This window comes from Marmota monax, unplaced genomic scaffold, assembly GCF_021218885.2.
Source record: "Marmota monax isolate L192 unplaced genomic scaffold, Marmota_monax_Labrador192_F-V1.1 WCK01_AAM20220418_F8-fsc00022, whole genome shotgun sequence".
Lineage (NCBI taxonomy): Eukaryota > Metazoa > Chordata > Mammalia > Rodentia > Sciuridae > Marmota > Marmota monax.
Genome location: NW_026695215.1, coordinates 19,487,360 through 19,503,880, shown reverse-complemented (window position 1 = coordinate 19,503,880; position 16,521 = coordinate 19,487,360). Strand labels below are relative to the sequence as shown.

Sequence of the window (16,521 nt, the reverse complement as noted above, 5' to 3'; positions counted from 1 at the left end):
ATTCTGCCCTTCCAAGAACATGGGAAATGTTTTCATCTTCTAAGGTCTTCTTCAATTTCTTTCTTTATAGTGTTCTGTAGTTTTCATTGTAGAGGTCTTTCACCCTTTTGTTAGATTGAGTCCCAGAATTTTTTTTTTTTTGAAACTATTGTGAATGGGATAGTTTTTCTAATTTCTCTTTCAGTTGATTCATCACTGATGTATAGGAACACAGTTGATTTATGGGTGTTAATTTTATATCCTGCTACTTTGCTGAATTCATTTATGGGTTCTAGTAGTTTTCTGGTGAAGTTTTTTGGATCTTCTAAATATAGAATCATGTCGTCAGAAAATAAGAATAGTTTGAGTTTGTCTTTTCCTGTTTGTATCCCTTTGCTTTTTTATTTCTTTCATCTATTTGATTGCTCTGGCTAGAATTTCTAGGACTGTGTTGAATGGAAGTGGTGAAAGAGGGCATCCTTGTCTTGTTTCCCTTTTTAGAGGGAATGCTTTCAATTTTTCTTCATTTAGAATGATATTGGCCTTGGGTTTAGAATATATAGCTTTTACAATGTTGAGGTATGTTCCTACTATCCCTAGTTTTTTTCTAGATTCATTCTTAACTCTGTTTTCACCTGTGCAAACTGCATCTTTGGGGCTTTTTCTGATTAGCTTTGGTTGGGTCTGGCCAATAAGAAATGCTGCTAGCAAATGGAAGGGGAGAGGGGAGAAGTTGACATTTCTTCCCATTCTTTTATTCAGCACAGTAACTCTATCCCTCTATAATACAGCTTCTATTCCACAACCTCTTCTCCATGGTTCTGTTTCCTCTAATGTCCCATAACTCCATTCCTAACCCTTATACTTTAGCCCAAGTTTCTGTATGTCTTTCCATTTCCTTATTTGCTCCTTAACCCTAATAAAACCTAATAATGATTCCAGTGTCTTAGACAAACAAGAACAAACCAAACTGTAAATTAGGAGAAGGAAGTAAATAATAAAGAAGAAAGCAAAAATGAATAAACAGAGACTAAAAGAACAAAACAAAGGATCAGTGAAACTAAGAGTTGTTTTTTTGGAAAAATAAAATTGACAAACCTTTAACTAAACTAGTGAAAAGAGAGAGAAGTTCCAAATAAATAAAATTAAAGATGAAAAAGGAGACATTACAGCAGTTACCACTAAAATTCAAAGGATCATTAGGGAATATTGGGAAAAACTATATGCCAATAAACGGGAAAATCTAAAAGCAATGGACAAACTTATGGGCACATATGACTAACTGAAAATGAACCATCTAAAATAAAATATCTAAAAGATGAATAACTAGTAATGAGATTGAAGCAGTAATAAAAAGTCTCCCAACAAAGAAAAGGCAAGGACTGGATAGAGTCATTGCTGAATTGGCCAGACTTTTAAAGAAGAACCAAAAACAGTGCTCTCAGACTATTTTATAAAAGAGAAAGGGAAGGAACCATTCCAAACTCATTCTACAAAACCAATATTATCCTGCTCTCAGAACTTGGCAGGACACAACAAAAGAAGAAAACTGTAGAACAAAATCCCTGATGAACATAGAAGTAAAAATCCTCACCAAAATACTGGCAAATAGAATTCAGTAGCACATTAAAGAGATCATACACTATGATCAAGTTGGTTTTATTCCATTGATGCAAGAATGGTTTAACAAATCAATAAACATAATATATAACATAAATAGAATCAAGGATAAAAATCACAAGATCATCTCAATAGATGTAGAAAAAGCCTTTCATAAAAAGTCAACATTCCATTATGATAAAAGCCCTGAATAAGTTAAGTATAAAATAATCATACCTTGACATAATAAAAGATATATATGACATACACATATCTGCCATGACCAGCACAACCAAACGAACAGGTTCTGGCAAGGGGTGATGAGCGATTGGAAGAAATAAAGAGTCATACACACAGATCTTGAAGATAAAACAGCTGGGGTCAGGTGGAGCACTGTTCTCTGATGGAGAAGCAGGTCTAAAGAATTACACCAGCAATCTTTATTATATATGTGTCTAAATCAGATTAAAGACTGCAAGCATTATTCTTTATATTCATGAAAGTTACAGAGTTAGCAACAGCATGCAACTGTTTCCTCAGTTACATTCTACATTTGCAATGTGCAATGTTAGGAGCATTGTGCAGCTCTCAAGAAAGTCCATTGTTTAAAGTCACTAATTTGCGGGCAGATTCAGGAGCAGCAGAACTGATGAAACATTGTGGTTATCTTAGCAAGGAAGTTCCTTCATTCCCAGGAGCTGCCATGCCTGAGAATAAGGTCGAAGCCAATAAGACTCTAGCATGGAGGACATCTCCATAGCAACCAGGCATCCTATGCCTTTGCACAGAAACTTTCCCAGTCACCAAATATGCCACAGCCGTGAAGTCATCAGGGACCCCAATCTCAGACTCCCAGTCACTGTCACCACTCTCCACACATAGCCAACATCATATTGCATGGGGAACATCTGAAAATATTTTCTCTAAGATTAAGGAATAAGACATGGGTGTCTACTCTCAGCACTCTTATTCAATATAATACTAGAAATTCTAGGAAGAGCAATCAGGCAAGAGAAAGAAATAAAAAGTCATATAAGCAGAAAAAGAGGAAGTCTTTAAATTATCACTGTTTGCAGATGATGTGGTTCTATATACGCATAAATGTAAAGTCAGGCAATGGCGGCAACCAAAAGGAGGCAGATTTAAAAAGGCTTTATTGAGATTCCACTCCCAGGCAGAACTCTATCAGACCCACAGAGCAGATAAGAAGAGGGTCTGAGGAGTAACCAGTGGGGACTCAATCGGACTGGAATTTCATGGGGCTTACAGCAGGAAGGGAAGTGCTGTGGACAGGAAAAGGGGTTTTTAGAGTCCTTTGTCCCACTGGAATTGGTCGGAGGAACTGGCTGAGATCCAGGATTGACCAGGAGACCCCTGTTGATTGACAAGCATTTCCATTGGTGCCTGATTGATGTTTCTTTCGCGCACGCAGGCTGCTTGGTGCTTTGTTCCTAAGTCACTGCCACCGACCTGACAATAATATCCTAAATATGCCATCAAAAGACTCTCAGAACTGATAAACAAGTCCAATAAAGTAGCAGAGTACAAAATCAACTACTAAAATCAACAGCTTTTCTATATCCTAATAATGAACTCACTGGAAACAACATCAGGAAAGTAATCCCATTCACAGTAGCCCACCACCCCCATGTACACACACATAAAGAGATCCCTAGGAATAACCCAGGTAAGAATGTAAAAGACCTCTACAATGAAACACTGAAGAAAGAAATAGAAGAAGACTCTAGAAAGTGAAAAGACCTCTCATGTTCTTGGACTGAGAAAATTAACATTGTTAAAATGGCCATAGTGCTAAAAGTAGCCTACAGATTCAGTGCTGTCACCATCAAAATGCCAATGAAATTCTTCACAGAGATAGAAAAAAATAATCCTAAAATTTCTGTGGAAACACAAATAACCAAAACAATCCTGAGCAAAAATAGTAGTGCTAGAAGCATCATAAGATCTGATTTTAGAACATGTTACGGAACCTTAATAACAAAAACAATTCTTATAGAGCAGTGGAACAGAATAGAGGACCCAGATATAAATCTACACAGCTTTAGCCATCTGATTCTAGACAATGGTGCCAAAAGTTCAACAAATTGTGCTGGAAAAACTGGATATTCAAATGTAAAAGACTGAAACTAGACCCCTGTCTCTTACTCTGTACAAAAAAATCAACCAAATAAATCAAAGACCTTAATATAAGACCTGAAAATTTGAAACTACTCAAAGAAAACATAGAGTCCTGCAAGATATTGGGACAGGCAGTCATTTCCTGGGTGACTCCAGTGGTTATCTTAGCAAGGAAATTCCTTCATTCTCAGGAGCTGCCATGCCCAGGAAATAAAACAAGACTTGACAAATGAGATTACCTGAAATTAAGAAACTTCTGCACAGCAAAGAAAACAACCAGAAGAGTGAAAAGACAACCTACAGAATGAAAGAAAATCTTTGCCGGCTCTTCACCTGCCAAAGAATTAATATCTAGAATACATTTTAAAAACTTAAAGGGCTGAGGTTATGGCTCAGTGGCAGAGCACTTGCCTCAAACATGAGGGCACTGGGTTCAATCCTCAGCACCACATAAACAAACAAAAATAGAGATACTAAAAAAAAAAAAAAAAAACTCAAAGAAAAGTAAATCCAGTCAATAAATGGGAAAAGGAGCTGAGCAATTTTCTAAAAAAATTATATATATATACATATACATATATACACCCACACACATACTTCAAGAAAGAGGAAGTGTAAATGGTCAATAAATATGAAAAGCAATTCCATCTCTTCCCAGTCAGAATGACTGTTATAAAAACAACAACAGGGGCTGGGGTTGTCGCTCAGTGGTAGAGCATGTACCTTGCATGTGTGAGGCACTGGGTTCAATCCTCAGCACCACATAAAAATAAATAAAGATATTATGTCCATCTACAACTAAAAATATATATATATTTAAAACAACGACGACGACAAATGCTTGCAGGGGTGTGGAGGAAAAAGAATAATCCTTTTACACTGTTGGTGGGAATCCTTAGTATACCCACTATGGAAAACAGTATGGAGATTCCTTTAAAAACTAAAAATAGAACTTCTATATGGTGTAGCTGTACCTCACTGAATATACATCCAAAGGAACTGATGTCAGCATACAGAAGAAACACTTGCATGCCCGTATTCACTTTGGCACTGTTCACACTAGCCAAGACATGGAAACAGCCTAGATACCCATCAAGAGATGGATAAATAAAGGCTGGGGTTGTAGCTCAGTGGTAGAGTGCTTGCCTAGTATATGTGAGGTACTGGGTTTGATCCTCAGCACCACATGAAATAAATAAAGGAATTAAAAAAGAGAGAGATGGATGAATAAAGAAAACATGGCACAGCAGAGGTTTATTCAGCCACAAAGAATGAAATCTTGCCATTTGCAGGTAAGGCAAGATTGGATGGAACTGGAAGACAGCATGTTAAGTGAAATAAACCAATCAAAAAGAAATAGAGGATATATGTATTCAAAATCATGAGAGACAAGGAAAGGACCTGTCACAGATTGGAAGAGACCAATGAGACATAAAAACTAAATGCAGCTAGGCACAGTGGTGCATTTAGTACCATCTGTAATCCCAGCTACTCCAAAGGCTGAGGCAAGAGTGTCACAAGTTTAAGGCCAGCCTCAGCAATTTAGCAAGACCCTGTCAAAATAAAAAGGGTTTTCGGATGTAGCCTTTGGTAGAACACCCTGGGTTCAGTTCTCAGTATAGAAAAAAGAAATGAATGCACTGTAGAATACTGGAACAGAAAAAAATAGTGAAATTTGAATAAGGTTTATAGTTTATTATTGTATCATCATTCATTTCTGGTTTCAGTCATTAAACTATGGTTTGTGAGTTGTTATAGGAAATTAGAAGAAGGGCCTAGGAAATTTCTCCATAATATTTTTTGCAACTTACTTGTGAGTCCAAAATTGTTTCTAGATTTAAAAACAAACAAAAAAGAAATTATAAGATTCCCTGGTTCTAGACTATATTGGTAGATACATATAGCTAACTGCTCTGAAGAAACAAAGAGATACAAAGCTAATGTTTGTCCATTGATGACTAGCCAATAAATAGATTATATCTATGTTGCCCTTATAGTTGCCTCTGGTTTTTAACAATAATTATCTCTAATAGATTCTCTAGGATAAAGTACTTTCAATTTCTAATTAGAAAATAGAAACAGTATTCAGTGTATTAATTATTATAATAATTGTTAGTGATAACAAGATAACAAATTTTAAAATAAACAAAATTCTAAATTACGAACAGATTTGTCCACATTTCTCTTTTAATAAAAATTGATGGACATTAGCTGGCTTACATATTTAACATAGATTTTATTTTATTTTTTTAAAAAGAGAGAGAGAGAGAGAGAATTTTAATATTTATTTATTTTTTTTTAGTTCTCGGCGGACACAAAATCTTTGTTTATATGTGGTGCTGAGGATCGAACCCGGCCCACACGCATGCCAGGCGAGCGCGCTATCCCCAGCCCCATTAACATAGATTTTAACTGCATGGGTTTTTTTTGTTTATTTGTTTGTTTTCAAAAATTTCTCATGCCTCTAGATAAAGAAAGATAACCATTCTCATTGGCTTCTGTCATCCTTTTTGTGTAAATATTACTTAACAACCCCTATCAAAATCTGTCAGATGAATTTCCTTGACATTTCCTTTCTTTTCTTTTTTGGTACTGTGAATTGAACTCAGGGGGACTCAACCACTGAGCCACATCCCCAGCCCTATTTTGTATTTTATTTAGAGAAGCAACTCACTATGTTGCTTAGCACCTCACCATTGCTGAGACTGGCTTTGAACTCCTATCTCAGCCTCTCGAGCTGCTGGGATTACAAGCGTGTACCACTGCGCCCAACTATCCTTGACATTTTTTGATGTGTTAGAATTATGGTGTATACCTCTAATACATTTGATTCACAAATCACCAAATATAGTTAAATTAAAATTTTAACTTACATTTAAGTACACTATACTATGTATACTTAATGTAAGTATACATAGTGTACTTAAGTATGTATACAGTGTTAAGTATGCTTACAATAAAATTTAGACTTCAGGTATTAATTAAATTTTAAGTGCATTATTCAGTATTCTAAAATGGCAAATTTGCTTAACTTGTAACTTATTCTACAGGAAGTAAAAAATTCCACAGGGTTTTTTTCAATATAGATTTATTAATTTAGTTTCGGATCTTTTTCAGGATGTAGTGGATACACACCCTGGCCTTACGTTCCTGAAAGATGCTCCAGAATTCCACTCTCGCTATATCACCACGGTAGGTTGACTCTTTTTTTAATTTTTTTTATTTTATTTATTCTAATTAGTTACATATGACAGCAGAATGCAATTCAATTAATATTACACAAATAGAGCACAATTTTTCTTGTCTCTGGTTGAACACAAAAGTAGAGTCACACCATTCGTATTTTCATACATGTACTTAGGGTATTGATGTCTGTCTCATTCCACTATCTTTCTACCCCCATGCCCCCTTCGTTCCCCTCCCTCCTCTTTGCCCTATATAAAGTTCCTCCATTCCTCCCATGCTCTCCCCTCCAGGTCCATTATGAATCAGTAGCCTTATATCAAAGAAGACATTCAGCATTTGTTTTTTTGGGATTGGCTTACTTCACTTTGCATCATATTCTCCAAAACCATCATTTACCTGCAAATGCCATAATTTTATTCTCTTTTAATGCTGAATAATATTCCACATTTTCTTTATCCATTCATCTACTGAAAAGTATCTAGGTTGGATCCATAATTTAGCTATTGTGAATTGTGCTGCTGTAAACATTGATGTGGCTGTGTTCCTGTAGTATGCTGTTTTTAAGGGTTGATCTCTATTTTATCTTAATGTGTTAAGTCCCAAGTTTTCAATTCTGCAAATATTTTAATGAAAGTGATACAAGTATGTTAAAATAGGTTGGAAATCATAATCTAGAGCTTATTATACAACTTATTATCATTAATGTCATTAATAATACTAATGAATATTATGACTGATCATCACCTGTTTTCCCAAAAGAGTAGAATTCTAAAAACATTTATTTATTTCAAAGTTATCAGAAGTGGTATATTTATTGCTCAATTTAAGGTTTTTAGGCATTCCTTAAATGGAATGATAGGACATAATAGGTTAATATTAAAGCACTTTTTTTTATCACTGTATAGTATCCAGGTTTTCAGATCATTATCCAGAAGGTAACATGGGTTATAATGATTATTTTGAGTGGAAGGAAAATAGTATAAATTCAAAGTAATAATTTCTTCATTTGTATCCATTTCCCTTCTTATATGTGTTCAGTGCTTAAAAGAGGACTCTTAGGGCTGGGGTTGTGTCTCAGCGGTAGAGTGCTTGCCTTGCACACATGAGGCACTGGGTTCGATCCTCAGCACCATAAAAATAAATAAATAATATAAAGATATTGTGTTCATCTACAACTAAAAAAATATTTTTTAAAGAAGACTCTTAATATAAACAAAATTAAGTAGTATATTCATTCTGCTTTTATGATATATACCTTTGCTCTATCATGAATATTAATATCCTTTTGATCTTTAGAATTTTCAAATAATACTGAAAATAATTTTCAACAGTTCTAGAAAGAGACGTGTCCCTAGTACTTCAAAGGTAGAACTAGAAAAATAATGAGAAATAGTTTAGTGTAAACAGAAAATAAATCATCTATGAATCTAAAGTAATGTAATCACAGTCCATTTTGTGAGGGGCTCTCACTCCCTGTCTCTCAGGCACAGCTTCAGTCCCAGGACAGCCAGTTCCTACATTCCTGCCCTAACTCCAAGATCATCTCTGGGGCATCCCATACATTCAGGACAGGCATGACTCACATTCTCTGATAAACTCAAGTGAGATGCCCCTTGCCTCTAGCTCAGATCCTTCAGCTGAATGGGGTAGTCTCTTCTGAGGAGGACCCAGTCATTATTCTACTGCTTTTCTTGTTGTTGGTTTGTTTTTAACTCCTCTTGTAGGGACTTCTTTCTTTGCTCTTCCACTAGCTCTCTCTTATCACCGTAAAATTTTGTAAGATTTTTGTGAGCCAGAAGGTGTCACTGTCATCTAAGACTATCTCACAAGCTATTTTTGCTCATTAACCACAACACTAAACTAAATTACCTCCAACATGGTCACCTTGGCCCAGACACTCTCATTTTTCACTTGGATTTCTTCTAATTGGTCTTTCTATTCTACTCTTACTGCCCCGTAGTCTAGTTTCCCCATAGCAAATAGAGTTATCCTTTAAAAATGTAAGTTAGATCATGTCACTCTTCTGCTCAAACCCTCCAGTGGTTTCCCATCTCACTCAGATCAAAGCTACAGTCCTTGCCAACCCTCTGTAACCCACCCCACCCCCACTCATACCTTTACAGCCCTTCTCTCTGATCTCATCTTCTGCCTACCTCCCCTTTGCTGTTCCTGAGCAGACCAAGCCCACTTTTGCCTCAGATGCTTTCCACTGTCCTCTGCCTGGAATGCTCTTCTGCCAATTGCCACTTACATCAGTCCTCCCTCACTTTATCCAGATACCTGCTCGTGTATTCTGTCATCACTCTTTGCCTTCTTGACCCATATTTTCACTCTGCTTCCTCCCCCACACTCTGTGTTCCTTTCTCCTGCTTTATTTTTCTTCTTTACTCTTATTAACTGATATTTAAATTGTACTGTATTTATTGTTCATCTCCTTCTATATAATACAAATTCCTTGAGAGCAAGAGCTTTGTCTTTATTTTTCACTCCTCTCTGCCCAGTACTTAGAATAGTGCCTGACACATAATAGACACACATTATATTTATTGAGTGAAAAAGTGAAATTATTCTTGCTTAAGAATTCTGCATTAACTCTACCAGCAATCCTAAAGGAAATTATTGGGTTCTTGTTGTTGGCTCTTCTGTAAACTCTGGGCACATTAACAGCATAATTTAAAAACATAGGAGTTGAGAAAGATCTAAGAAATAATAAAGTACAACCTTCAGCTAATTCAGAAAATACTCTTTAAAGAGGAACCTTTTATTGGAATCATTCTTAGAAAAGATGTTAATAAACAGAAAAGTAATACAGATAAGTTCTCTTTTTCTGTTTTCTTGTTTGATATTTTCTGAATTATTTGGACCTATAATTGTCTGTGGTCATCTAACAAGTAGTCCTAAGAAGACTTATGACTTTTAAAATGAAAAGCCATGAAGTCATTTTGTTCATGTATAATTTACATTTTCATGAATTCTGTCATGTTAATGATCATTGAACAAAAAAAAACCCATACTGGTCAATTAATAGAATACATTAATTATCTCTGCTGTCATATTTTTCATGGTATTTGCACATTATTGTTTATATTTGTTAAATTTACAATTTGTTGTATTATTCTGCTTTATCCCCAGTTCACAAAAGTGAATCCATTACTCAGAAGTAGTCATTAACCAAGAAATACTTGTGATGAAACATAATAATATAGCAAATCAAAACAGCATTACAGGGCTGGGGATGTGACTCAATCTATATGTACTAAGACAAGTGATTGCTCTTGTAATAATCTCATATTACCCCCCCCAAAAAAGAAAAGTGAAACTAAAAGGTGTAACAATGAACAACTGGAAATAAAATTTTATTGCACTTGTTCTCCCTAGTGCCTTTTGTATTATGAAACCTGGTGAAATAATAACATGAAATCATTGAAACTTTTGTATTATTTCATAGTACAATGAGTTTTTCTAGAACAAATGTCAAATAAGGCCTTCCAGTATGAAATTCATTGATGATGTCATTAGACACAAAAGTACCCTACTAAGGCATTGTCTTCTATCCTGCTTATATATCAAAAACAGGTATTACACTGTTTCTAAGAAACTTATAAAGATCAGCCTCAGAATTAATTACAAATAGCTCCAAAAAGCAAAATCATTTTATCATATGACCCTGTTGAATATCATATAATCTCAGTGGCATATAAGGTAGAACCATAATACCCAGGCTGAGCATCATTAATCCAAACTCTGAAATGCTCCAAATCTGAAATTGTTTGCGCATTAGCACTCAAAAAGTCTTGGATTTAGGCTGGGCATGGTGACACACCACAGGCCTGAGTCAGGCGTGTCACAAAGGTCAAGGCTAGCCTGAGATCCTGTTTCAAAATTTTAAAATTTTAAAGAGATGGGGATGTAGGTCAGTGATAGAGTGCTTGCCTAGCATGAATGAAGCTCTGGGTTCAATTCCCAGTACTGCACACACACACTCATTCATTCTCATATTTTCTTTCTCTCTCTCACTCACTCACTCACTCACTCACTCTCAGATTTTGGAACATTTCAGATTAGGGATATTCAACCAATAAAGTGTATGCACATGTTCCAACATCCCAAACATTCTGAAACCTGAAATATCTCTAGTGTTATCACTTGGATAAGGGAATCAGCCTTTATTCTGTATTATGTATACATGCTAGTGTTCTTCAATTACATCACTTTACACTTGGAAGAAACCTCTGATACAAAGCATGACTCAAAAATTAGCTTGTAGGTGGGATGTTGGACAACTCTTAATTCTTTAAAAACCTTTACCACAGCTGGGTTCGGTGGTGCACACCTGTAATCCCAGCAGCTCAGGAGGCTGGATCACAAGTTCAAAGCTAGCCTCAACAAAATCTAGGCACTAAGCAACTCAGTAAGACCCTGTCTCTAAATAAAATACAAAATAGGGTTAGGAATATGGATCAGTGGTAGAGTGCCCCTGTGTTCAATCCCCATTACCCTCCTTCCCCCACAAGTAAAAAACCTTTACTATAGGGCTGGGGTTGTGGCTCAGTGGTAGAGTGCTTGCCTAGCATATGTGAGGCACTGAATATAAATAAAGGTTCATCAACAACTAAAAAAATATATATATTAAAAAAAACCCTTTACTATAGGAAAAGACTTTCGGTTTGTTTAGGTAATTATTTTGTCAGCTGTTCTTAGTCTGAAAAGACTAAATAAGTGATTGCATTAGACTAAATAAGTGATTATTTAGACTAAGAAGTGATTGCATCTACTGGGGAATGACATTGGCCCAATTACATTGTTGTACTGTGTGCCTATACGAATATGTAACAACAAATCCCAACATTATGCGCAACTATAGTGCAGAAATAAAAATATGGAAAAAATAAATGCACCAAAAGTCAGTCCATATTCCTTCTTTATTTCACAAAAGAGTTAAAAATTGAGGGGCTGGGGCTGTGGCTTAGTGGTAGAGTGCTCACCTAGCACGCATAAGGGACCACATAAAGAAAAAATAAAGATATTATGTCCACCTACAACTAAAACATAAATGTTTAAAAAAAGAGTTAACAAATAAGAAATAAGCCTCTTGATACTGAATGAAAATGAAATTTAGAAATACCAGCAAATTGTAGCCCTTGAGTTTGCTGTTTTGCATCCTGTACAAAGATTACCAGTGGAATGAAAGACTCCACTTATGCTAACCTTTGAGGGAATGGTGCTTACATGAGTTTTTAAAATAATCAATGAGATTTAAAATATTTCTTTATGACACTGGTGATGTCAGTAAAGATGTTTCTGTAATTTGCTCAGATGATGTCTTAGTGGTGTGTTCAGTATTGATTGGCCCAACTTCATCACTTTAGGCTGAAATGCCAGCTTTTTAATTGTTGAAGACAAGGTATTGATATTTCCTAAGAAATCTAAGTTGTTTGGTGATGACTGCTCATCACTGAGAGCTTATTAACTCCCCTTGAAAATTTGGCTCTTGACACCAAAAGCAATCATTTTTATTAGATACATTTTTAAATTATTTTCTTATTTTTCATTTATTTGGTACTGGGGACTGAACCCAGAGTTACTCTACTACTGAGCTATACCCTCAGCCCTTTATTTTGTATTTTGAGACAGAATCTCCCTAAGTTACCCAGGCTGGTCTCCAACTTGTTATCCTCCTATTTAAGTTTCCTGAGTAGCTGAGATTACAGGCATGAGCCACCATGCCTGGCCCAGGTACATTTTTTAAATTGTCCAAATTTTACAAAGACATACTTTTCAGAGTCTGGTTGTATAATCCATCCATCACTGCTTGCCAAGTGGAAGACCCAGGCTTCTAGCATTCGAGTGTGTTGATCTGCACTCAAGTCATCTACAGTGAGGAAGTCTTTATAATTTCTGTACCCGCATTTAATCTACTTTCAAAAGCCATATGGCAGATCCACCAAACACTTCTATTCCTGGTGGTCTATACTTGTGAAGTGGAGGTTTTGATATTTTTATAATTGTGATTAATTTTTATGTATTTAAAAATGGTAGACCAAAAGTTAGAAAAATAAAACCATAATTTAGTACCAGCTGCTACATGCTTTTACCACTAGATGGTATTCCTGCCTAAGCAATCTAAAATGCTGAATCAGTAATGTGGAAACCAGCAAACATGTTAATGAAGTGGGGCTACTGAATAAGGAGATTTAGGCTATAGAAAAATGGAATACAGATACATTATTTTATGGTGCTAGATAAGTAGGTTAGCAGAAGCTAAAAATAGGGAAACACCTAACAAACTACAAGCAAATTTTTAAAATTCTGTCAAAAAGAACAAAAAAAAAAAGAAAAGTAAAATAAGTAAAAATAAATTTTAAGTTAGTATGTCTACAAATAATATACTTGAGTATATAAGTATAAAATTTAGATAGGAAACAGACTTTAAATTTATCAAAAATAAAGCAATAAGGATAAAATCTAATGCTACTCAAAAGAATTTGGTGAGTATGTTGAATTCACATTTCAATTATAGCTTTATAGTTATACATAATAGTTGGATTCATCTTGACAAGCTCATACATTTAGGGAATTCAGTTTCAGTTCATGATTCTCCCCTTTTCTCTCCTGTCCTCCTTCCTTTTCTATTTTCCTTCCCCTACTCTACTACAGTTTTCCCCTTTATTTATTTATATTTAATTCATTCTTTTTACTTACGCATTAATATGAAATTCCCTATGGTATATTTATATATGCACATAACATGATTTTTTAAGAATTCATTCTGCATTGCCTCCCCTCACCCTTCCCTTCAGTCTGCCTCTCAGTCTCCTTCTTCTACATTACTGATCTTCCCTTTATCTTTATGATATCTCATCCTTCCCTTCCCTTAATTTTACTCTAGTTTTTGCATGTGATAGAAAACATTCAACCTTGGAATTTCTGAGTTTGGCTTATTTCACTTAGGATGATATTCTCCATTTACCTATGAATGCCATAATTTAATTCTTTTTTAGGGCCAAATAGAACTCCACTGTACATATATTCCACAATTTCTTCATCTATTCATCAATTGATAGGCTCCTGGGTTGATTCCATAATTTAGCTATGATGAATTATGCTGCTGTAAACACTGAGGTAGCTGTATCACTATACTATGCCAATTTTAGATCTATGGGGAAAATACCAAAGCGTAGAATAACTGGGTCATAGAGTGGTTCCCTAGTTTTCTGAGGAATCTCCAAAATTATTCTTTCCAGAGTTGGTGTACTAGCCTGCAGTTCCACCAACAATATACAAGTGTATCTTTTTCCCTACAACTTCACCAACATTTATTATTGCTTGTATTCTCAATCATTGCCATCTGACTGGACTGAAGTAAAATATTATTGTAATTTTTATTTAGATTACCCTGTTTGCTAGAGATGTTGAACATTTTTTCATGTATGTGTTGGCCATTTGTGTTTCTTTCATGGAGAAGTTTCTGTTTAGTTCTTTTGTTGATTTATTGATGTGTTACTTGAGTTTTGTTTTATTTTTGGTACAGGGCACTTAACCACTGAGCCATATCCCCATCCCTTTTTTTATTTTATTTAGAGACAGGTTCTCACTGAGTTGCTAAGTGCCTTGCTAATCTGCTGATGCTGGTTTTGATCTCACGATCCTCCTGCCTCAACCTCCCAAGTTGCTGGGATTAAAAGCATATGCCATTGTGCCCAGCTTGAGTTCTTTATGTATTTTGGAAAATAGCTGGCCAATATTTTCTTCAATTCTGTAGGCTCTCTCTTCATGCTGTTAATTGTTTCCTTTCCTCTGCAGAAACTTTTTAGTTTAATGGCATCTCACTTACTGATTCTTGGTTTTATTTCTTGCACTTTGGGGGCCTTGTTAAGGAAAACAGTGCCAGCACCTGTATGATGGAGTGTTGACCCTGTGTATTCTTCTAGCATTTGCAGGGTTTCTGGTCTAATTCCTAAGTCTTTTTCACCCTTTTAACAAGTTAATATTCTTTTTTATTGATTTTATTATTTTTTAAATATACAACAACAGTGGAATGTTTCATTTTCTACATATAGCTATCCATTTTTCCCAGCACCATTTGTTCAAAAGGCTGTCTTTTCACCAGGATATATTCTTGGCACCTTTGTCAAAGATCAGATGGCTGTAGGTATGTGGATTGGTCCCTGGTCTTCCATTCTGTTCCATTGATCTTCATTTCTATTTTGATGCCAATACCATGCTGTTTTTGTTACTACAATTCTATAGTATAATTTCAGATCAGATAGTGTGATGCTTCCTGCTTCGCTTTTCTTTGCTTTGGTCATTCTGGGTTTCTTATTCTTCCAAATGAATCTAAGAATTGTTATTTTCTAATTCTGTAAATAATGTCATTGATATTTTGGTGGGAACTAGATTGAATATGTATATTGATTTTGGTAATATGGCCATTTTGACAATATTTATTCTGCCTATCCAAAAATATGGGAGGTCTTTCTACCTTCTAAAGTCTTTTTCGGTTTCTTTCTTCATTATTCCATAATGTCCATTGTAAAGCTCTTTTACTCCTTGATTATATTAATTGCACTGCCATGGTGGTAGTTTTGTTTGTTTGCTTGTTTTGAGGTTATTGTAAGTAGGATGATTTTCCTAATTTCTTTCTTGTCTCAATCACTGTTAAAGTATAAGAAAGCTATTGATTTATGGGTGTTGATCTTGTATCCTGCTACTTTGCTGAACTCGTTCATAAGCTTTAAAAGTCTTCTGGTGGAGTTTTTTGTTTTTGTTTTGTTTTGTTGAGTCTTCTAGATCTAGGATTATGTAATAAGCAAAGATAGTTTGGCTTCTTTTATTCCTATTTGTATCCTTTTTGAAAGATTTCCTTTTCTACCTGATCACTCTGGCTAATGTCTTGAGGACTATATTGAATATGAGTGGTAAATGTGGACAGCCTTATTTATCTTTTTCCTGATTTTAGCAGAAATGATTGCAGTTTTTCTCCATTCAGTATGATGTTGGCTTTGGGTCTGTCATAAATGGCTTTTACAATGTTGAGGTAAGTTCCTTTGATCCCTCACTTCTCCAGCATTTTTAATACAAATAGGTGCTGGATCTTATCAGAGATCCTTATCTATTGAGATTATTATGAGATTCTTGTCCTTAAATCTGTTTAAGTGGTGAATTACATTTATTGATTTGTGAATATTGAACCAACCTTGTGCCCCTAGAATAAAACTCACTTGATCATGGTGTATTATCTTTTTGATGTGTTTTTGAATGCTGTATGCTAATAATATATTAAGGATTTTTACATCTGTGTTTATCAGGAATGTTGGTCTATAGTTTTCTTTCCTTGATGCATCTTTGGTTTTGGTATCAGGGTTTTAATGGTTTCGTTGAGTGTATTTTGGGAGTGTTCCCTCCCTTTCAGTTTCCTGGAAAATTTGAGAAAGACTGGTGTTAGTTCTTCTGTAAAGGTGTGGCAGAACTCAGCTGACAATCTATCAGGTCCTGGCATTTTTTTTTTTTTTAGTCAAAGATGGACACAATATCTTCATATTGTTTATTTTTATGTAATGCTGAGGATCGAACAGTGCTTCACATGTGCAAGGCAAGTGTCTACCATTGAGCCACAAC

At 35.2% G+C, this 16,521-nt stretch overlaps 1 protein-coding gene across 5 annotated transcripts in view; it reads left to right on the top strand.

Annotated features, from left to right (window-relative positions):
• Nucleotides 1-16,521, top strand: part of Ppp2r3a (protein phosphatase 2 regulatory subunit B''alpha) — a 172,141-nt gene that overhangs the window by 99,438 nt on the left and 56,182 nt on the right. For all 5 annotated transcript variants that reach the window (XM_058574874.1, XM_046431355.2, XM_046431356.2 and 2 more), the window contains one exon: nt 6,835-6,909. In XM_058574874.1, the coding sequence (XP_058430857.1) occupies nt 6,835-6,909 (75 nt within the window). The remainder of the gene's footprint in view (nt 1-6,834; nt 6,910-16,521) is intronic.